The sequence below is a fragment of the Theobroma umbraticum genome, unplaced genomic scaffold (assembly GCF_002168275.2).
Source record: "Theobroma umbraticum cultivar Fairchild unplaced genomic scaffold, ASM216827v3 scaffold_86.0, whole genome shotgun sequence".
NCBI classification, from domain to species: domain Eukaryota; kingdom Viridiplantae; phylum Streptophyta; class Magnoliopsida; order Malvales; family Malvaceae; genus Theobroma; species Theobroma umbraticum.
Genome location: NW_018397263.1, coordinates 4,043,654 through 4,066,746, shown reverse-complemented (window position 1 = coordinate 4,066,746; position 23,093 = coordinate 4,043,654). Strand labels below are relative to the sequence as shown.

The 23,093-nt window shown below is 32.0% G+C and overlaps 3 protein-coding genes across 6 annotated transcripts; 2 read left to right on the top strand and 1 right to left on the bottom strand.

The window, feature by feature from the left end:
- Window positions 1–4,229: 4,229 nt before the first annotated feature.
- LOC110420242 (purple acid phosphatase 22-like) lies at window positions 4,230–8,360 on the top strand. Its single transcript, XM_021433485.1, has 5 exons — window positions 4,230–4,713; window positions 4,811–5,102; window positions 6,341–6,909; window positions 7,155–7,243; window positions 7,647–8,360. The coding sequence occupies exons 1-5, from the start codon at window positions 4,375–4,377 to the stop codon at window positions 7,915–7,917; spliced, it is 1,560 nt and encodes a 519-aa protein (XP_021289160.1). The 5' UTR covers window positions 4,230–4,374; the 3' UTR covers window positions 7,918–8,360.
- A 992-nt stretch (window positions 8,361–9,352) lies between these two features.
- LOC110420287 (A20/AN1-like zinc finger family protein) lies at window positions 9,353–10,644 on the bottom strand. Of its 4 annotated transcripts, none has more exons than XM_021433546.2 (2): window positions 10,345–10,644; window positions 9,353–10,214 (listed from the first exon to the last, which is right to left on the bottom strand). In XM_021433546.2, the coding sequence occupies exon 2, from the start codon at window positions 10,176–10,178 to the stop codon at window positions 9,681–9,683; it is 498 nt and encodes a 165-aa protein (XP_021289221.1). In that variant the 5' UTR covers window positions 10,179–10,214; window positions 10,345–10,644; the 3' UTR covers window positions 9,353–9,680. The 4 variants fall into 4 exon arrangements, with proteins under 4 accessions (XP_021289221.1, XP_021289222.1, XP_021289220.1 ...); XM_021433547.2 differs by having other exon boundaries at window positions 9,353–10,203; XM_021433545.2 differs by having other exon boundaries at window positions 9,353–10,245; window positions 10,345–10,642.
- A 4,697-nt stretch (window positions 10,645–15,341) lies between these two features.
- On the top strand, window positions 15,342–19,901 carry LOC110420468 (uncharacterized). The gene is made up of 11 exons (XM_089784262.1): window positions 15,342–15,665; window positions 15,815–15,909; window positions 16,289–16,346; window positions 16,963–17,154; window positions 17,374–17,450; window positions 17,665–17,747; window positions 17,891–17,942; window positions 18,544–18,612; window positions 18,930–19,016; window positions 19,162–19,226; window positions 19,303–19,901. Exons 1-11 carry the CDS (start codon window positions 15,530–15,532, stop codon window positions 19,403–19,405), a joined length of 1,017 nt encoding a protein of 338 aa, XP_089640388.1. The 5' UTR covers window positions 15,342–15,529; the 3' UTR covers window positions 19,406–19,901.
- The last annotated feature ends 3,192 nt before the right edge of the window (window positions 19,902–23,093 follow it).

Here is a 23,093-nt window from a genome sequence, read left to right as displayed (position 1 = left end):
CTAGCAATGCATGACATAATATATTATTTACTATAAATTTATTAGCAAGATATAATTTTTTTCTAACTCGAAGATATTGGAATTGAATTAAATATATGCTTCGATATCTTCATAAAATAATGGACATGGGCTTATATTACTCAGAGGTAATGAAAATCAGATTTAATTGATTATACGGATGCATGCTATTTATCTTATCTACATAAAGTTTGATCCTAAATAAGTTACTTTCTCACATATGAAGGTACAGCTATTTCATGACATTTTGTAAAATAAACTATAATTGCTACTTCTTTTAACCTTGTAAAAATTTTAAAAATTCATGAGGTAAGTCGTAAATATATTTGGTTAAAATCTATAACTCAACATATTTAAGAAACGTGTGACTTATTAACAAAGAAGGAAATTCCAACAATGTTACATGAAGATAATACCGTTTGCATAGCTCAGTTAAAGAAATGATACATTAAAGGCAATCAACAAAATATATTTCATAAAAAATTCTTTTCGCTCTTGATCTCCATGAGAAAAGTGATATTAGTGTTCAACAAATTCGTTCAAGTAACAATTTAGTAGATTTATTTACCAAAGTCCTTCTTACTGTAACATTTGAAAAAATTAGTAAAAAATATTTAAATGTGTCATTGTAAATATCTTAAATAATACAATCATCAAGGAGAGTAAACTATGCATTGTACTTTTTTCCTTCATCAAGGTTTTCTCATTAAGTTTTTCTTAGTAAGATTTTTAATGAGACATTATTTTAAAAATATATTCTTGAAAAGAATTATATACTATTTTTTTTACTTAGATATTTTTTCATGAAGTTTTTTCTTAGTAAGATTTTAACGAGGCCTATTCTCAGTACAATAAACATTCAAAGGGCTATTATGAATTTATGTGTGCATATCTATTATGTCACGGTTATTTGCCTATAACCGTGTTATTTGTTATTTGCATTGTGTTATTTGCCTATTCTCAGTACAAAAAACATTCAAAGGCCTATTAGGATTGTTGTAATCCATCTAATCTCTAAGTGTTATCTTTATTTTGTAAAAGGGTTATTTGCCTATAAATAGGCCTCCTTAGTTCATTTGTATACACACTTTAATAAGATTTCTTCTCTTCCCCTAAATACTTTCTTTCCATCTAAATACTTTCTCTTATATTTTTCTTATAGTTATTATTTTAGATTTATTTCATAACAGTTTTTTTTCTTTTACTTGCTTGTATATATCTTTACTTGATTTACCTAGGTAAATGTAAGGAACTATGTATAACTACTTATTAGGAGTTGTTTTCTATAAAATTTTCTCTTGACTTTTCCATTGTTAGTGTACCTCAAAATCCTTTTCTAAGTTAATTTGGCCATATGTACTACCTAGCATTTTCTTGCACTTCCTAGTGTGTTTAATTCGCCTAATTAAACATGAAGTTGACTTTGAAGGGGCTGAAATTGGGTATTGGGTTTGGTTAATCCCTTTTGAATAACACAATCTTCAATAGTCTGATGATAGAGTTGTAATGGGACTGTTTAACTTGTTTTCAAAGCATTGTCAGAAGTTCCTGAATTACCATTTAAAATGTGATACAAAGGGAAATTTGAGATTTGGATTGATTGAAAACATAAAATTAGTTGCTAAACCAAGGAAATAAGTTGAATTATTGAAAGAGAAATCGCTCACGGCTTTATTATTTCAATCCAAATCACATAGAGCTCAAAGACAAGTTTTTAACAATAAGACTAGATTGAGTGTTTCCAAGCTGAAACACATTGCTCTCCTATCTTTCGGTGTCAAAATTGCTGTCCAGAAGAAGGGAGTAATGCTTGGGAAATTATAGAAATTTCTAATTTCATTTGGTATGTAAATTTTCGTTTTCCTTTTTTCTAATGTAATTTTACATGAAACCCGCTAAAGTCACTCTCTTTCTTATATAATCTTAACTTAATCATGTACGGAAAGTAACATTATCCATAATCATTATATGCCGGAAACAATACTCAACCTGCCTTAAATAATCATATTATTTTCTTTTTTTCCTTAAAATATTAATGGAGCCTAATCTGGTTAGCTTTGTTTCGTGCCCCAAAAGTATAATAGGTAGTTGCGGGGACTCGTTGCCCTGCCTAACATATTAACCAAGTATTCATCTCATCGATTTGCTTAATTTGATGATAATTATACTCATTTAATCATGCTAATTTCCCTATGCATGTATATCACTTGCAATTGTTATTACTTTTTTAAGTTTGATATCAGTGAGCAATTAATCTTGTACCTTGACTTCTCTGGAAGTACATATTTTGCTTACATTAGTTTTAGCGTCTAGAGTGGTAAACAGATTAAAATTTTTTAATCCAAAATAAATTCTATTTGAAAGTTCAAATTACTACAGAACGCGAAACTGAAGTCTTTACCTATAGAGTTGGTAGACACTTAATTAAGAGTTCTATTTTTTATAGTGATTAACAATTTTAGCAATTTTTTTTAACAAAACTTTTATGTAGCGACCAGCTGGTAGTTTTTAGGCTGCAAGGAATTATACATCGTTGGACTCTGATGACTTTGCGTGACGAAAAGCCTAGGTCCTATGATTTACTAGCTCAACTAGAATACCAACTCAACTCCATTAATTTCAATTCTACACGCTCATTGCTGTATATATAAGTAAAATTCATCAAAAATACAAAACAACCCAAAACAATTGAGAAAATTAGAAGATTTTTAGGGTTTTAATCCATAGAAAAAGAAGAGGAGGTGAAAAGAAAGAAGAAACTGAGGTTGGCTTGGTGAATTTTTGGGCATTTTAGGCCTTTCCTTTTTTTTTTTATAAATCTAGGAAAATATATAGGGAGTGATTTTGAAAAATCTAATCTGATTAGATAAAAAGCGTAGGTTGAGAGGAATCAAAAAGTGGTGTTGGGAGAATTTCCCCCACAAATATGTTCATTTCGGCCTATTTAATAAAATTCAAAAATTGTGTCATTCATTTCATGCTTGCACCATATACAAAATCTGTTAATTTTGTTCATAAATGAAAACCCCGGTTGATAAGATTTTTAAGGAAAACTGTAGAAACAAATTTTTTTTAAAGTTTTTTAAATGAGAAAATATTTTTAAATTCCACCAAAGCATAGATATTAATTAATATTGTTCTTTAAACTGTCGCAAGGGTGTTGTACTCTCAATTTTTAATTTAATTTTGTAAATCAAAATTCATTTTTTTAATAAACTTAAATCAAGTTTAGAATTTCATTAAAAAATATATTCAATTAGATAATCAATTGCATCTAAATTAAAAAAAAAATTGATAATGACTCTTCATTCAGGTCAAACAGTTAGGTTCCCATACCTACATCTTGCCACGTCAATCATTTTTGAAAATCTCTTCATTTGCCCTCTAAAGTCTCCCAAGTTCATCTTTTTCGTAAGGAACATCATCTCTTGCTTTTAATGATTGTTTTATTTTATTTGAATATTAGTTCATCACGGGTCAACTAAATCGATGAGGCCAATGGCCACAAGTTCCTTGGATTAGACCTAAAATCCCAGCTTGTACAATTGATGAAACCAATTATTCGATGACAACTTTCTCAAAAAAAAAAATCTACAAATAAGTGGTCCAATGTCGGATAATTGGAAGCAGATCTTTTATCCCGCTTATATTGCAAGCAGATGCTTAGCATATTCCAGTAGTTACTTGTGAGGATGATTAAGTTCGATTTTCAGTTCCAAGATTCTTATGCTCTGAAACATGTGATTAAGCTGGTCAGAATTCGACAATGGGTAATAACTCGAATTAAGAATCAATGAAATTTTTATCATCTCCGAAAACTTAGGAACTGATAACATTATTATCATCATTGATTAGTGATTGGTTTGGCTTTCATCGGTGCAGTCCTAGGCTAGCTGGCAAAGTCAGAAAAAAAACCCTGATACAAGATTCTCCAGTTGTTGCAATTTATTTACCGTAATATATAGATTTGAAGGATCTTTGGGTATGTAACTTCAACAGTGAATTACTAGAATATATGGATGGTAGATCCAAAATTATCAGCCTTACTCTCGTGGAGACAAAGCGTCTTATTCTAACTAGGAAAAATCTTTCCAGTGACTTTAATGATTGGGCGGTATACGTCCAGAAATAATTGGTTACTTTGTTTTAAAGAAAACAAAATATTGATACAACAAAAATAATCAGAACTTCATTTATCTTATCATTTTAAAAGGAAATCTTTTCCTTCGTTTCTTTCTGACTTTCATTCTCTCAAGCAAATTTGGGAGGCAAAAGAAGCTGCATAGGAAAGAAGGCGGTGCATATATACAGAGAGGGAGGGTTTAATTAACCTTCTTTTTGTTTTCTCTCAAAAATATGTGGTCATTGCTGCAAGCATATCCAACAATATTCCAATTGACTTGCTTGACGCCATTGCAATCTAATTGTTTACATTTTTTCAAATTTCAACCTAGGGTCCCTTCTTGTTTTAAACCTCCAAGCCTGTTCACGTACTTCGTACCTTCATCAGCTAATGAACAGCTAAAGATGGAGAAATTATGGCAGAATCATTTCTTTCCTGTCCTTTTAACAATCCTCTTCTTCTCTCCATTCCCTTTTCAAACCTCGCTCGCCTTGCAAAGCGATTATATCCGACAGCCTCCTGGAAAGGTTATCGTCACTCCACATCACCGGTCCAAATCCGACCCTCAACAGGTCTTTTTGAAACCACTATTTTCTTATCCATTTATTTCGACAATAAAAACCACATATCCTCATTTTACATGTATTGTGTTTGTGTCAATTATTGTAGGTACATATTTCTCTTGTAGGCAAAGATCAGATGAGAATTACATGGATTACAGAGGATAAAGACGTGCCGTCGAAGGTAGAATATGGGAAGGTTTCCGGTAGATATAATGCAATGGCCGTAGGAGAGCAAACCTCATATCATTACTTCTTTTACAGCTCCGGTAAGATACATCATGTTAAGATTGGGCCCTTGGAGCCAGGAACGACTTATTACTATAGATGTGGTGGGCATGGCCCTGAATTTTCCTTCAAGACACCTCCGCCTACTTTTCCTATTGAATTTGTTGTGGTTGGTAAGTGGCTTTAACGATCCGGATGAGAGCACCAATATGCTAAATGAATAATAATTATAAAGAAATGCAATGCAATGGTTTTTAATTACAGCAAACTAATCAAACCATAATTGAAATCTTGATTGATCATTTTCATATAGAAGAAAACATAATCGGTTGAACTTTTGATGATTTCTGCATGATATGCACATTCTTATGCTTATGTTATTTTATAGTTGCATATGTAGGATGTCCCAGTCCTGTCTGCTTTCTTGGGGAAGTTGGTTAAGTGGGTTGGTGCTTTAAGCAAACGCAAAGTCCCCTACAAGGAAAAGCAATAGTGCACACTTTATCTATGGGGTAGTTATTTGGCTAGCAAATTTAGAATTTAGCAGACATAATCTGGGAAGCGACTTCTCATATGTTTGCAGCATAACTTGGAAACCTGATGTCTATGGCTTGGCTTTTCTTGTGTGACTTTATAGGTCCAACCAAGAAAACATGCATATACCTAATTTTATCACTAAACTTGGCAGAATTGTTTGTCTATTTTGTATTTTTTTTTCAAAAAGAAAAAAGGGAAGAGTATACAAATATAGGAAAAGAAAACTTATGAGACTCATCAAGGCAAGGAACCTTAAAAGCACAAAGTACATTTTAAGAATTCTTATGTGTATGTGAATTGTACGCTTTGCATAATCCAAGTCCCTATGTATAAATAATTCAAAACATCTTGGAACGTGGAACATTCCCAACCGTGTTGCAAAGATAAATTCTTGAAAATCATTTTTTTATGATTTTTAAAATCTTAATATTATATGCATCATGTCTACCCAAAAACTTTAAAAGAATTAATGCCTACCTATAAATATTAGTTAAGGATAACTAATTTTTTACTTTACGAAACATTTTTGTATTTAATGCACAATTTTATCAAATTCAATAATGCATTAATTTATAACATTTTTCTTAAATATTACCTTAATCAATGCATATTTCCCAATTATCACATCATGACTTCATCACTATATAAAAATTATATATAATATGTTAATTATTTCATTGACATGTAAGGACATTCAAAATACCCAAAAGCTATGTGGATGCAGGTATTTAGATAGCAAGATCCACTTCAAAATCTTTGCTTTTGTTTGAGTAAAGCAAACTAATTGTACTAGTAGCATCATTTTCGGTGTGATACATAAACAAAAGTTATGATGAAATTGCATTTCTGACCACCAGCTTAATTTGTTTTACAGGCGATCTTGGACAGACAGAATGGACTGCATCAACTTTAGCACAAGTCCATAGCAAGGACTACGATGTATTCTTGTTACCCGGTGATCTATCTTATGCAGATACCCAACAACCGCTTTGGGACTCGTTTGGCCGCCTGGTCGAGCCTTACGCTAGCCGCCGCCCCTGGATGGTCACGGAAGGGAACCATGAGATTGAGATTTTCCCAATAATCTACCCTCGCGGTTTCAAAGCCTATAACGCTCGTTGGCTAATGCCACACCAAGAGAGTGGATCCACCTCAAATTTGTATTATTCATTTGATGTTGCAGGTTCCCATATCATAATGCTAGGGTCTTACACGGATTTTGATGAGACCTCAGCTCAATACAAGTGGCTTGAAGCTGATTTGGGTAAGGTTGATAGGACGAAGACGCCGTGGATTGTTGTGCTTCTGCATGCGCCATGGTATAATACCAATTCTGCTCATAAAGGAGAAGGAGAAAGCATGAGGAAAGCTATGGAAGATTTGCTGTATAAGGCACGAGTGGACGTGGTGTTTGCCGGGCATGTTCATGCATATGAACGATTTGTAAGACACTCTTTTTCTTCTCATGTTCTATTTTGCTTACACGCAAAAGCTAGCTTTGGTAAACTTCAGCATATAAATGTAAATAATGCCTATTATAGTATGGGAAAGTGTTAAAAGTTTAAAATGGTTATTTATTATATATCTGATATCATTCGTGAGCAGTCTAACCATAAGCAGTCTAATAAAATAATATTATTTTATTGTTTTGGACACCTAGTTATTGATTTCTTTTGAATTTGCTGCAGACTAGGATTTACGACAACAAAGCTGATCCCTGCGGCCCGGTCTACATAACCATTGGTGATGGAGGGAATCGAGAAGGACTAGCGTTAACGTAAGCAATCTTTGAGTACTTAATAACTAAGGACAGACTAGATTTAGAATTTAGACCCAATGCATATCGAGGCATCTCTTGGCCCATCAAATAAGCGACCATAAAGCCTTATAACAATGGGGATTATAGATCTAGTCTAGGTCCTAAAATCAGTCCCTACTTCTTAAAATACCCAACTCTTTGACCCAAGTTCAGCAATACAAGTTAGTCCAACTTCCTTTACGTGTAGCTAAGAGGGGAGAGAAGAAAACATTTTAACGCACTGTAATCTGTTGTCTACTACATGGAACCAAGGTTGTAATTCATTAATCGCATGTAGAACAATGCATACAATGATACAAATATAAACTTAAAAAGGAATATTGTATGTTGTGTTCCTGATGTGATCATAATTGATGTGCAGGTTTGAGAATCCTACATCAGAACTTTCGTTTTACAGGGAGCCAAGCTTTGGACATGGTCGGCTGAGAATACTAGACGAAACACGAGCACATTGGTCATGGCACCGAAACAATGATTCCGATTCATATGTTGCCGACGAGGTTTGGCTAGAAAGTTTAGCCACAACCAAATCATGTTGTCCGAATACAGGTGAAAGAGATGGGTCGACCAAATCATGTTGTCCGAATACAGGTGAAAGAGATGGGTCGAAGGTTAACAAAGATGAGCTATGAAGTACCAAACTGGACATAAAAAACACATGTCAATTTCTCAGAAGAGAAGGGTTACCTGAGAAAAAGGACAGAATAGAAATACAAGTGGGGCTGAGTTGGTGAGAAGGGTAATGTCCATCCTAAAACAAGTGGCTAATTTTGATGAATCGTGCTGCTTGATTGCTGATTTCACGTGCCAAATCCTTATCTTGTTCGAAGGGGGAGGCCGGTGGAAAAAAGATATTTGAAATCGTTGCAGTACAGCCCATGGTTTTAAAACACTTTGCCTTTTTCAAAGCCCTGTTTCCTCATCCTTATCGTTTGATTACCCGTTTGGGTTCATGTTGAGGAACGTCATATCCCTCAACTTCCCAACTGTTGACACTTGAAACAAATGAAGAGTCATTTCATTGTTTGTAGTTGAATTCTTCTTCATCGTATGGAAACACCAAACCTTTCTCCTTCTTCTTCTGCCTATACAAAAATAACCTATTTTCCTTGTTCAACACATTGCAAAGATCAACAAATATTTAAAGGACTCATCATACTACTACAACAATTCTCAAGTTTTACCTAAGACACCTTTTCATATTCAATTTACTTTTTAATATTTTAACTATATATACTTGATCAAACAATTAAACTTTTTTTTATATAATATCTAAAAAACTCCTAAATTATTTACAAAATTTAAATAATTACTTAATTTTTTATTACATCTAATTAAACTCTTATACTTTTATTTTAAATTAAGTAATTTTTTATAATTAATTATTAATTAATTATTATTAATAAAAAATACTATTTATTAATATTTATTACATATATTGATATAATATGTTATAATTGATGATGCCTAACTATTAATATTCCAAGAAAATCTTCAATGATTGGATCAATTGCCACGTTATGATACAAAAAAAATTTTGTAATTTAAATTGATATAAATTTATTTTTTGAAATTGAAAATCTAATACACAGTTATCTTATTTGAAATTTTAAAATTTAAAACTTATCGTTAAAAATAAAAGGATTAGAATATTCTTTATAAAATAAAACTTCAAAAAATTTTAAAATAGAATTAATTGTATTGATTTAAAAAGTAATAAAAATAAAAATAATTATGCATCAAATTTTAAATTAGAAGAAATCCAATTAATTGTATGTCATATCACCAAATATTTATTGGCAATTTAATCCTTTTTGTTAACTGTCCTTTCAAGGAATAAAAATATCTGAATGACCAAAATGCAGAAATTATTTGGTGTCATCAAAGAGATGAAACGCAAAAATGAAATGAAAGGGATGGAATCGCAAATTGGCATCCAAAGGACAAAAAGTTGTCAATTTTTTTCGAAAAGAAAGACAACTGCATTCAAGGAAAACGCTTTCGGGGCTTTTCATGATTTGCCATTGCCAGCACAGCTACACTCCAATAATTGATAAGACCTTCAAATAAGAGAATCTACACAGAATTTCGATTCCATTTTTTTGTTTTTTTGTTTTTTTTACTTTTTACTTTTCCACCCATAGAGATAAAAAGGAAAAGGTCGTTTAAAAGAAAAGGTTCCATTTTTTACAAAGCGAAGAAACTAAAAGGCCACTTAAATTAAAATATAAAAAAAGACTTCATTTTTTAAGATGAAAATATTTTTATCCAGCCCAATTATCGTTCTCTGCACTGTGGGGACCACCTCCAGAACACGTGTCGTGATCTAAACGAGTTTGACAATTCACATTCCTCCATCGAAAGTCAAAGGATCTAATGGCTTTCCATCCTCTTCTCAAATCTTCTCCAGCTTCTCAGCTTTGACCACGGGGTTTGCGCGTGCGATCTCCTCTCTGCCAATCGTCTTGAAATCGAACGAACAGCCGTGGTTCTCGGGGTACCTGTGAGGCACGCAAAACGTGATCCCGCACTTGCATCTAAACCCGGTTAATCCGACCCGCTTCCGGCAAACCATGCATCGATTTGGTTGTTGCTGCGTTCGCTGCTCAGTTGTCGCCGGAGCAATCTCAACCGCCGGAACCGGAGATTCTCCATTGACATCAGGGAGAGTCAAAAGAGGAACATGTGAAACGGACTCTACGACCGTTGACGAAGACGTAGGAGAAGAAGAAAGAGAAGATTTGATCGAAGAAGCTTCTTGTTGTTCTTTAAGGCGGAAATCTCTGTAACATTTAGAGCAAAGATTCATCGTCGCCGGACTTCCGAAAAAGCCACAGTTATTGACGCAAAGTCGGTGGCCTTCCGGTGCTTGGCATCTATGCTCCTCCGCCATCTTTTTTTTTTTCAAATCTCTCGATCTGTTAAATTTCTTGCAAAATTCAATTTACTTGAGATCAGATCTGCAAGATCTAAAAGACAAATTATCAAAAAATGACTGAAAATATTATAGAATTAGCAGAAAATACAAATATAGAATCAAAGGAGAGCAGATGAAGTACCTTACAGAGAAGGCTGAAAGGAAAGAAATAAGCAGAGAAAAAGGAGAATTTGAACAAAGGAAAGAATTATCGAAAAAGAAAGAGTCAGAAGAAAGAATATTAACGAGGGAGCGGAGGGGGGGAGGATAAAGAGGACGAGGAGGAAGCAACGACGAAAAGGGGACAAAAAACGAGTAATAATAATCAATAATTTTTTAAAATTTTTTAATTTACTTGTTATAATTGTGTTTTTTTAAAAAGATAAACAAAATAGGAAATATCTCAAGGAACAGGCTGGCGGGTAAAAGGCCGAGGCCGAAGACCCCCTGTGGTTATCCTAATTGCAGCAAATCAAAAATGGCCACGGAAATTCATGCACAAAGAAAATAAAGAAGGGAAGAGATATTAAAATTACACGCGTGCTAATGATCCTGAGTCCTACCTGTTTAGTTTAACACGTGGCAGGTTCTGTGCGGTTTATCGGTTTTGGGTTTATCAATTACTAAGAGTTTTTTTCCCCCTCAGGTGGTCCTGTTGTTTTTTCTTTGTGGGTAGGTGGATGTGGGTTATAAAATTTTAACGACACTAATAAATAATAATTTTTTAACAACAAAATGGGTGGAAAACTTAAAATACTTTATTGATTCTTCTTAAAGATTTTTAAAATGAAATTCGGGGTTGTTGTCTTGTTGCTGATGTGGTTAATGTTCGCGGGGCTAGCTTAGCTGGATGGAGTTATTTTGGTCGGATAATGCGTGCCTGAAAGACGCGGCATTCGGGGAGGGACAGTGGTGCGGTTGGGTGCACGATTTGTGGCGTGGTTCAGCAGCTAATGATTGAGGGTCTTGACAATGTATGGAGCTTTGCTGTGTCAGCGCCGTGCTGGGGTTAAGACCACCTAATTGGCATCATTGGACCATTACATAAATCAATTGTTGAAAGAGAAAGAGAAAAAAAAAAAAGGGAAAATGCAATTTTTTTAGTGGATAGTTTACATGATTAAGCAAAATTTTGTTTGGTTATCCACGTCGGTTTGATTACAATGATGAATTGGGATAGCCGACTAGTTTTAAATTTATATAATCAGCCTTCTTTTATTTTGTAATAAAACTTAATTAAAATTAAAATTTTTATTTTAATTGGGGTCTTGTTTAAAAAGGTTTATTTGAATTTAAGGTAGGAGACGGACATTTCAACATTTCTACTTATAACCTGAAAGTTTTGCGTTCAAAGTAAGAACTAATTATGTTATATTAAGAACCAAACGTTGGACTCTCATAACTGTTATTTTCATTTAATAAAAGATATGACTCAAATGAATAAAAAGAGCATGCGATTAATAATGTATATGGTAAAATTAATTTAAATTTGAATAATATTTAATTTTTTTAATTGTTTAAAAATTTAAATAAATTTTTATTTTATTATTATATTCACTCAAAATTTTATATTTTTATTTTGAATCAAATAAGTCTCTCAATTGACTAACTACTTAATCAAAATGCTACTTGTTATTTGTTATGTTACGTGACACTAAAATGACATATTAACATGTCTTAATGGATAAAAATAAAAAATAATATATAATCATGTGACATTTTCATCCTTTACATTAATATTATGTCAATACTATATAAGTATAAAATGATAAATAGTATTTTAATTAATAATAATTAATTAATTATTAATGATAAGAGTTTATTTATTTCAAAATCAAAATAAAAAATTCGAACCGAATGTAATAAAAATTTATTTATTTTTTGAATAATTCAGGAAAAAAACTTAGGTAGACAAACTAATTAATGAATACCAACCAGCATATAACTTGAACTAACGAAAACTTGCTGAAAAGCAGACTTTAGCCGTGAAGTTTTCATAGAATATTTGTTTTACTTGTAAGATTAAATATCTTGGTTTTAATCTTAAATCTTAATCTGTTTATTAGAATGCCATTGACAATTATGTCTGATGAAATTTGTATTATGCACACAGCATGTCTCATGACAACGTTGGCTTTCGCCAAGAACAATATTCACAATATTATCTAGTGTACTGGCAAATTCTATAGTAAAATTAACCTTAATAAGATTACAAATAAAAATTATTAGATTTAAAGGGTTTATTTTCAGTCATTTATCAATGAAAAAAAGTACAACCTATTTACCTGACAAATAGGTTAAGAAAAAGATTATATAACCCAACATAAATAAATATGATAATCAAAAGGAAATAATTAGCCAAAAAATTAATTAAAATGAAAAACCTAACAAAGAGAATAATAGAATTTTTATGAAAATTTAGTCATTTACAATTATATTCTTGAGTAACAAATATTAACTATTGAGAATTTTTTAAATAAATATTATAATAAAAATTAGTTCAATAAATTAATATTTTAACTTTAATTATTTTGTTTTTATTATTATTCATTTATAAATTAAAATTTATAAACCATTAAATATTTTTAAATCAATAATAAAAAATTAAATGTTTAATTTTAACAAAAATTAAATCTATTTTAACTCATTTGATTTGTTACGTTAAATATAAAAAATTTTCGTCAATATTTTTACAATGCTTATTCCTCCATTATAATTTTTTACATTAATATTTATGGTTTTATGTCAAGGTAAAAATTAAAATTTTCACTATAATTCTTTTTATACTTACTATTGTTTTTACATAGATTAAAATTTGTAAGTCGTAAAATACTTTAAACTTGAGGGTAAAAATTTAAAAGTTTAATTTCTCAAAAAATTATGTTTATTTAATATAATTGATTTGTTATGTTAAATCTCATGCATTTTTTAATGCTTGTTCCACTTTTATAATATTTTACATTAATTCTTATCACTTTGTGTCAAAGATTTTTAACTATTAATTAAAATTATAATTATTTTATCATTACTATTATTTATCCATAGATTAAAATTTGTCAATCATAAAATATTTTAAACTCAAGAATAAAAAGTTAAATATTTAATTTTTTCAAAAATTATGATTATTTGATATAATTGACTTGTTATATTAAATCTTACATATTTACGTCAATATTTTGATAATTCTTTTTTCACCTTTATAATTTTTTACATTAATTTTTACTGTTTTACATTAAGGTCTTTCAACTACTAATTTTCATCATAATTTTTTTTATTCTTATTATTATTCATTCATAAATTAAAATTTGTAAACCGTAACAAACTTTAAACTCTAGAATAAAAAATTTTAATGTTTAATTTTCTCGAAAGTTATGTTTATTTGACATAATTGATTTGTTATATTAAATCTCACACATTTACATTAATAGCTTGACAATTTTTATTCCATCTTTATAATATTTTATATTAATTTTTACAGCTTTATGTCAAGACTTTTCAAATACTAAGTTTCACCACAATTCTTTATATATATATATTTTTTTAAGTTTTCGACCTGAAGGAAAGAATGAAAAATAGTCTTTCTAGCAAGAAGGGTCTTTAAATTTATACCCCACTGCTTGCACTGGCAAGGTGGACTATACACCCATTTTTTACAACAAAAAATCACCCTATGAATCCCTAAAAGACAATAAAAAGAGCAAAGCCAACCCTCAGCAAAAGAATAAAAGAAACCAAGGCAACCATCATAACCCTAGCCAAAACCATCATCCCATGGGGTTGAAAAAGATAGAACTTGTATAGAGCTGTACATCCAAACATTTACAAAATCCCCCCTCAAAGTATGAATACACATTAAGATAAATTGCCTATTCTCAAGCAAAATCAGACACCTCAAACTCATTCTTATCATCATCAAAAATCATACCAGATGAAGGCAAGACAAAAGGCAGAGTAAGGAAACTTACTAAAGCACTCTAATCACCTCACTTTGCAGATGAATTCCACTCTTTGCAAGATCATCTCCACTTTGATTCGCCGCCGTTTTGATGTGATTGATATCCCATGAGTTGATTTTCTCTTTAAATCTTTTGATATGAATCAGCCATTTCCTCATCCTCCAGAGATCTTGATCTATTTAATTGCATTACTTGAATCACTTTCGATGATGAGAGTCAAGTTATCCTTTCATCTGGATGTCGAGAAAGAGAAAAGGCTTTTCTTATTGCTAGAATTTCTGCTAGATTTGAATTAGTACTACCAACAAGTTTAGAAAAGGTAGACAACATAGATTAAAATTCGAAAACTGTAAATACTCTATACTCGAAAATAAAAATTTAAATGTTTAATTTTTTATAAAATTGTGTTTATTTAACATAATTAAGTTGTTACGTTAAATCTCATAAATTTACGTCACTATTTTGAAATTTTTTTTCTATTTTTATAATTTATTATGTTAATTCTTATAGTTTTACATTAAGGTTTTTCAACTACTAATTTTAATTATAATTATTTTTATCTTTACTAATATTCAGTCATAGATTAAAATTTGTAAACTGTAAAACACTTTAAACTTAAAATAAAAATTCAAACGTTTAATTTTTTTAAAAAATTATATTTATTTGATATAATTGATATGTTAAGTTAAATCACACATATTTACATCAATATTTGGATAATGCTTATTTCACTTTTATTACTTTTTGCGAATCAAACATATCTTAATATTTAGTATCAATTTAATAATATTAAATAATTAATGAAAAGAGTGATTGTTACGCATTGTTGCATATCTAATTAATATTATAATATTAAAAATTAATCACAACTCTGCAAATTATATATTAATCATATTAGCGATGGTATGTATGACAACAATCTTTTATTTTTGTGAAAATATTACTCTTATGTTATCATTTAATATACATCACTATCGATAACTTCGTATCAATTGAACATGCAAATATAATCTGAAAAGATCTTGTTTCCCGCTCAGAAATCCAAGTTCTTGTCAGTGACAGTGTCACGTGGTGCAAACACGGTGACTTTCAACTACCAACGGTAACAGTTGGGTGAGGCAGTTCTCTCTCGAACCTATTAGGAACGTGCTCTCAGGCTCCCAAACTCCAAGGAACCCAAGAACGGTAGTTAAGATGCAGATCTCTGCATGCGGAACTGAAAAAAAATCAGCTTTTAAATCCGTTGATGTAACATCATTTTTCTTATGCTTTCACGGCCAGGACAGTAACCCAACTGACCTACTTTGACTATTTATTTCTTTTTCAGCTTCAAGCATTTTTGAGAACTTGGTTCAAACAAATTTTGAGAAAATGAGCTGGAGTGCTGCAGGCAGCTGGTTCAAAAGCCATGTAACATTGAACAATTTGTACAGACTTTTTCTGGGTCAAGTTGTTTCCTTTGTTCTTGCACTTATGAGCTTTACTTCTTCCTTAATAGCCAGTCTTGGTAAAGTCAACTAAACCCCAGTACTTTAGATTCCATGGTCTTTGTTCTGCTTTTGTTTACTTTTAGGTTCCCATTTTGGTTTTGGGAGGTTCACATAAATTTGGTATTTACATTCTTGTATGCTTATGTTTATGGTGGTATTTGTTTAGGTGTTGATGCGCCTATCACTCAGTCTTCCTTCACTTACCTCACTTTGGCTGTGGTTTATGGTGGCATCTTGCTGTACAGGGGTCAAAAGCTGAGGGTAATCATCTATTAATCACTTATCAACTCCACTAATCAAATGGATGCTATTACATTTTCATTTTTCTGGTAACTGAATATTGTCATTGTATGACAAAATAGACTAAAGTAATTTTATTTGTTTATTTGTTTATTTATTTATTTGGGGAAGAAAGAAACAGAAAACCATCCCAACTGATTTGTCTTTCCTTTTTTTTTTTTTGGCTTGTTTGACATTTCATTGTGCAAAAGATAAAGGTAGTGGTAATATGCATTAATATATTACATAGAGCAACCAGTTTTTTTTTTTTTTTTAAAAAAAATTCTGTTGTTCTTTGCTTAAACCTTTAAATAGTAATCAAGCTTAGAATTGGTGAAGAAACTTGAATCTCTGTTTGCAGATTCCTTGGTATTGGTATCTGGCCCTCGGTTTTGTTGATGTTCAAGGAAATTACCTCGGTGAGCACTAGACTACTAGTTGTTCACATCTCATATTCTCTCAAAACACATACATGCCATGGCCTATGGCCTTAGTCGTGCATGAAGGATTAATTTAAGAGGTGAAAAACATAAAGTAAATATGTGTCTGCAGTCTGCATATAGAATCTGTAAGCTGGGAATTGTAAACCATATGAAGGTTGAGGTCATTGGGATAGATAGCTTATAACTGGTTACAAATTAGAAATTAATGTGGTATATAATACTATTCGAATTATAAGTACTGATTTGAGTCATGCCATGGAGAGGAAGCTGCATATAAGGAATGGCATGTTAAGACTCACAGTCTTAGTTGTAAGTGAGATATCTGTAGGATAATTGGATTGGGAAACTTTTGATTCACACATTGCATCTTCCATCACATATATTTATCTGTGTATGAACTTACAAGCAAATTATTTTCCTTAAAGTAATTCACAAAGTTCATCAATAATTAAGAAGTTCAGCTGATTTTGTCATAGCGCATGTTTTGAATAGAAAAATAATGGTAGATTGGTTTGATTTGGATAGATATTACCTGAATTATACTGAATTGTCAATCACCGTAATGAAGAGCCTTCCTTTTGCTTTTATGCAGTTAATAAAGCATTCCAATTCTCCTCAATCACTAGTGTAACACTGTTGGACTGCTGGACCGTAGTATGGGCAATTATTCTTACGTATATCTTCATAGGCACCAGATATTCTCTATGGCAGTTATTTGGAGCAGCTCTCTGTGTGCTTGGTCTTGGTCTAGTGCTCCTCTCTGATGCTGGGGTGGGTGGTGGAGGTAAAATTCTTTCTACTCTCACTCTGGTCTCTGTCCATTTTCTGGATAATGTTCTAAAGTATTAGTTTTGATTGGTGTTTCTTTATGGATGCTTTGATCCGTAATTGTGCCATTAATGGAAGCAGTTCTTTTTTTCTGCACTTAGCTACTTGTTTGTTTGCATCAATAACTTTAGTAATAATATGATATCTCATTCTCAGTCACATTCCCATTTTTCAGGTGGTTCAAAACCTCTTTTGGGAGATGCACTTGTCATTTCTGGCACACTCTTCTTTGCCATGAGCAATGTTGGGGAGGTTGGTTAATCTCTGAACTCTTACTCTATCAGTTATTTCTCCAAGGGGAACTTTTATGTTAGTGGGATAAACCAGGGGAGCTAAGATTTTTAATCTCAGTGATCTGCTTCTATTTTTCTTGTCCAAGATCACCGGTGCCAGATTTGATTTGATCCTTCAAAAGTTACGTTCTTTGATCATTTGACTTCACTTCTTTTTCATTTCTAAATTGCAGGAATTTTGTGTTAAGAAAAAAGACCGTGTTGAGGTGATTTCCATGCTTGGTCTTTTTGGCATGCTAGTGAGTGGTGTTGAGTTGTATCCTTTCTTCTAGGCAGTATATGATACTTATATTAATTTTCAATGCATCTGAAACTCTGTATTCCTCTCAACTATCTTACATGCTATCGTTCTATAGACATTAAATATAATATTTGTTTAATTCCATAATCTTCTCTTAGATCCATATTTGAGCTAAAGAGCCTGGAATCAGTAACGTGGTCTACAGACATTGTAAGTAATCTATTCTTGTAGGGTAATCCATTTTCTTGTTTTCTTTCACAAAACCATGTCTTTAGCCATAGCTTTTTCCGCTTATCAGAAGTGCCAGTTCCTTCTGTTAGGACAAATTTAAGAATTTAGCACACAAACAATTTATTCTTTCTTTTCTTGATGAGTGCTGGTGGAGATTCCTGAAAATGAAGGATATAAAAGTTAAATGTATAAAGAAGCACCTGATTTACAAGTTAAATCCAATCATGCAGACACTTGAAAGAGCAATCAGTTTGCTTCATAATGTTTGATGTTATGATATTACCCTCTATGCTTTCTAAAAGACTTAAGCCAGCAACAATTACTTGGAGTAGTGAAGTACGTTGACTTTAGGGGATGACAAATATTAATGAGGAAAAAAGAAAAACGCTTGATCCAGTGCAATAATTTAACTGTAGATAATGTTGCATTTTGCACTCAAGCTTCAAATGGGATTGAAAAGGAAAGGCATTGTGATTTAGCCATTGCATTGTAGGAGTTCCAGATGATTGTTCCCATTATTTCGTTTCCATTGCATTGTGATTCTGCCTAAATGTCCTTTTATGTTATTTTTTATTTGCAGATGCTTGCCGCAATCGGATACACCTTGTCAGGCTTCATGTTCTACTCAATCACGCCCTTCGTTCTAAAGGTGAATTTCTTTGTTATTTGGACTGATTTGCTTTGCAGCCATGTCCTTTCTAATGAATTCTAAACAACGTGAATGTAATGGTTCAGTGGATAATACTCAACATCATGTGAAGTTTATTTAGGAATGTGTATTTCTTTCCACTGTAATCATCATTTTTTTCATCATCCCATTCTCATGGCTATATGAAGGGAAAAGAGGACAGCTGATCTAATAATGCAACTACAAATAAATAATGAAGCTGCCTCTACTTGTAGAGATGACCTTCTATAAGAAACATCCATGGTTTCAGTCACTAATGGGAGGTATTTTACTCGCAGTTGAGTGGGGCCACAATGTTTAATCTCTCTCTGCTCACGTCTGATATGTGGGCAGTTGTCGTTCGCATCCTTTTCTATCACCAGCAGGTACTGTTTTCAAATTGATTCCCCACTGATTCTGGATGATCAATTATGGGAATTAATGCACTTCTATAACTATAGTGTGAGCATAATGCCTTTGGTTTCTTTGAAAGTACTGTCACCTGAAGAAATTTCATTATTCACGTTGCAGGTTAATTGGCTATATTTTCTTGCTTTTGCAGTTGTAGTCATTGGACTCGTCATCTATTCAACGACGTAAGTTTAATCCTTGTAAATCATTAACTTGTTTCATCATATGCAAAATAACCCTAGTCACTGTTTTTTCTGATAGTGAGAAGGATCCTGTCCCTGCACCACTTCTTGAGGATGCGAACCACAGTGTACAATACCAAGTGCTTAACGATGAAAATATGGCATCTAGGGATGAGTCTTAGCCTCATCAGGGATCGAGGAAGAGGAGCTGCTTATGGCAGTGTTGGGAGCTTTATGTCCCAAGACTGCCATGGTAAACTTTGAACCTTGGAAAGTCAAAACCAATCAAAATCTTATTGCCCCATAGTTATGCCTCATGCAACTCCCATGCCTCCCTTCTTTTTGCTTTTTCGCCAGCGGTCTACTTTTGTGGCTGTTTGAAGTTTGATTTTCCATCTTTTATTCTTCCTACCGTTTTTTTTCCCTTAGAATCTCTCTATCAACAGCAAGAGGAGCTTCACTTTGGAAAGATAAAGAGAAGTATCTATAATCCTGGTCCGCAAGGCTCGCGGTGGCGGACGATTTCCTTCAGTGACAAGACCAAACTTCCTTTCTAGTTACCTGCAAAATATGTTGTCCCTTGATGTAATGAAGTTGGTAAATCAAACCCATATATACAATTTCACATATTCACTGTATTTCCTTGAATAAAGGTTTAATTTAATTATTTTATTTTCAGTCAATCTCCTTTGTTCATATTTTTCCTTCAATTGATTGCAGATTTTTTAATAGGTTCCCTCATTTTCTATTGGTGACAAACAAAAATATGTAATCTCCTTTGTAAATGCCATTGAACCATGATGGATGGTTTAAAGCTAACTAGTGTTAGTGCAAATGGAGTTTAGATGAAATTTAAGGAACTAGTAAAATTGATTTCAAAGTGAGCCTTTCAATATATGTTATTTTTAAGACTTATTGAGCCCCAACCACTCAGTATGCAAAGAGAAATAATACGAATAGCTTTATAGATACATTGAAGCCAATGTCTAACTTTATCTTACACTTTTACAAGAGTAGATCGCTAGATACACTTGAGGGTTTTCAAAGTTGTTCGACCTTAGAGCCTACTTTCTACAGTAAGTAAATTATAAGGAATTTAGATGTTTTTATAGTTGAAGGGAACTTAAGTATTTGTGTTAATAGAACACAACACTTTTCTTGCTCTTGATTTTTCTGCTTTTATTCTGCTTTTGTTTTCTTTTTGATTTGATATCTCAAAAATGATTGGCAACAAGCCCTTTATATAAGCTTGCAAGTGTTTTTTCTTCAAGGACATAACTCTTTCATTAAGGTACCATTTTGTCTAAAAGACATCTTTACATTTTGTAAGACACAAGGATAATTTAATAATCATCTTATGAAAGGACAACTATTCATTTCATAAAATATAATCTTTGAGTTATAATTTGAGATAATAACTTTTTATATTTAAACTTTTGAGCTATGGTGTTTTTTTAATTTGTCTCATAACCTTTGGATGTCATTTTACCAAGAGACATAGCTATTTACATAAAACTTACTTACAATCCAATAGTCATACTGTGTCATTTTATGTGACATAACCTTTGAGTTAAGATAACTTTTCATTATGTAACATAATATTTGATTTTGAAAATACACCAGCAAACCCTCACCATTTTCAAAATTTTCAAATACCAGCAACTTTGGAAACCTTGTGCATTAATGAAGGCATCCTCATAAATTTGAACATTTATTTAGTGAGTGTGGTTGGTTCTAGTCTGAATTAAGTGGTTGACTAAGTATTGAACCATCGATTTTTCATTTGACTGGTCAGGGCCACTAAACACACACAAACTTCCTTGCTCACTTCGTATCATGTTTTGCCAACATGTTTTATGGCCTTGTGTTTTGCATCCATTAATGAGTACTACTAGAGTCAAGCCTTTAGCTCCTAGAAGTGACCACAATTCCACTCACATAGATAGCTCCTATCGGTAGTACTCCATAATTATAGTATTTTAACCTATACATGTTATGGATCTCTTAAGAACTTTTGTTCAACTTTACCTTACACATTATGGGAACTAAGCACTATACACCTTGGGATGAAAAATATAAATTAGTGCTTGCAATCATCCAAGTGGTAGAATGATCAATACCCAAGACTTGCAGGTCGACCACAAGCGTTAAGGTGAGCTCCCACAGTTAGATATTTAGTTGAAACCCATTCCTTTTAAGGTTTTTATTACCAAGTGTTTTTAAGACCTTTAGTAAGCGAATTCGTTGAATTTTCACTAGACCTCACATAACTTATAGTGACTATACCATCATTAATTCTTTATCTTACAATGCTATGTTGAAGTCCAATATATCGACTCTTTCCATTGTATGCTTGATTACATGCCTTTGATACAATTGCTTCATTGTTATAATGTATCAAGATTGGTGCCATTGGTTTAGGCCACAATGAAATTTCATAGAGTAAATCTCTCAACCATTCCACTTCTTGGGTGGCAGATGCTAAAGCTATAAATTCAGTTGCCATAATGGAGTCTGTTTGATAAGATTGTTTCTTAGAACCCCAAGAAATAGTACCCTTATAATTATAAAAATCTAACCAATAGTAGAAGTATGATCTGTTCTATTTGAGTTCTAACTAGCATCTGTATACTTTTCTAAAACTGAAGGAAAACTTGACTAACAAATACCATAATTCTTTGTACTCTTTAAGTCTCTTAGAACTCTATGAACAACATACCAATGTTCTTTACTTGAATTATTTGTAAACTGACTTAGCATGCCAACAGCAAAAGCAATATCTGACCTTGTACAAACCAAGGCATACATTAGGCATCCAATTATTTTCATATTCATTTTGTGCTATTGGCTTGTCTTTGTTAGATATTTGCTTTAAATTAGAATCATAAGGCGCAATCATTGGCATACAATCTAACTTACCATACTTCATTACAATCTTTTCAATGTAATGATATTAAGACAATGTTAGGCTATTATTGTCTCTCATTATTCTTATACTAAGAATAACATCCGCTATACCTATATCTTTCATGTCAAAATTCTTTGACAAGAACCTTTTCGTATCTTTCACTTGTTCTAAATCAGTACCAAATATTAACATATCATCTACATATAAACAAATAATGGCACTTGGAACTTATAATAGACATATTTATCAGATTGATTGATCTTGTAGCCATTAGCTAGGACAATCTTATCAAACTTTACTGCCATTGTTTAAGCATTTTTTTTAATCCATACGAGGACTTTGCAAATTTACACACATTCCCTTTTGCTTTAATTAACCTCATTGTACCATTATATACAATCGAAATGTCAAATTAACATATCAAGGTATATGTTCACACAAGCATCATTGTACTTTTGTTGCATAATAGGAATGCCATACCAATGATATTGAATATTTATATTATGCTATTATGCCTTTGATGATAAAACTGAGAATGCACCATATATCAAGATGTTAAATTTATATATTGGTACCATTATACTTTCATGTATAATAAGAATGCCACATGCCCACTTATCACATGGACCTTGATGTTATTTACACATTGGCATCATTATACCTTAATGTATAATATGAATGCCACATGTCCACTTATCACATAGACTTTGATGGTATTTACATATTGGCATCATTATACCTTAATGTATAATAAGAATGCTACATGTGCACTTATCACATTGACCTTGATGATATTTACATATTAGCATCATTATACCTTAATGTATAATAGGAATGCCACATGCCCATGCCTTGTGTCTTCCATCACATGGACCTTCATCAACTCACGATGGTTTACTTTAAGATATTTATCTTTCTCATTTGGTTTATAACTACTTCTTGGTTGCAACTTTCTTCTTTTA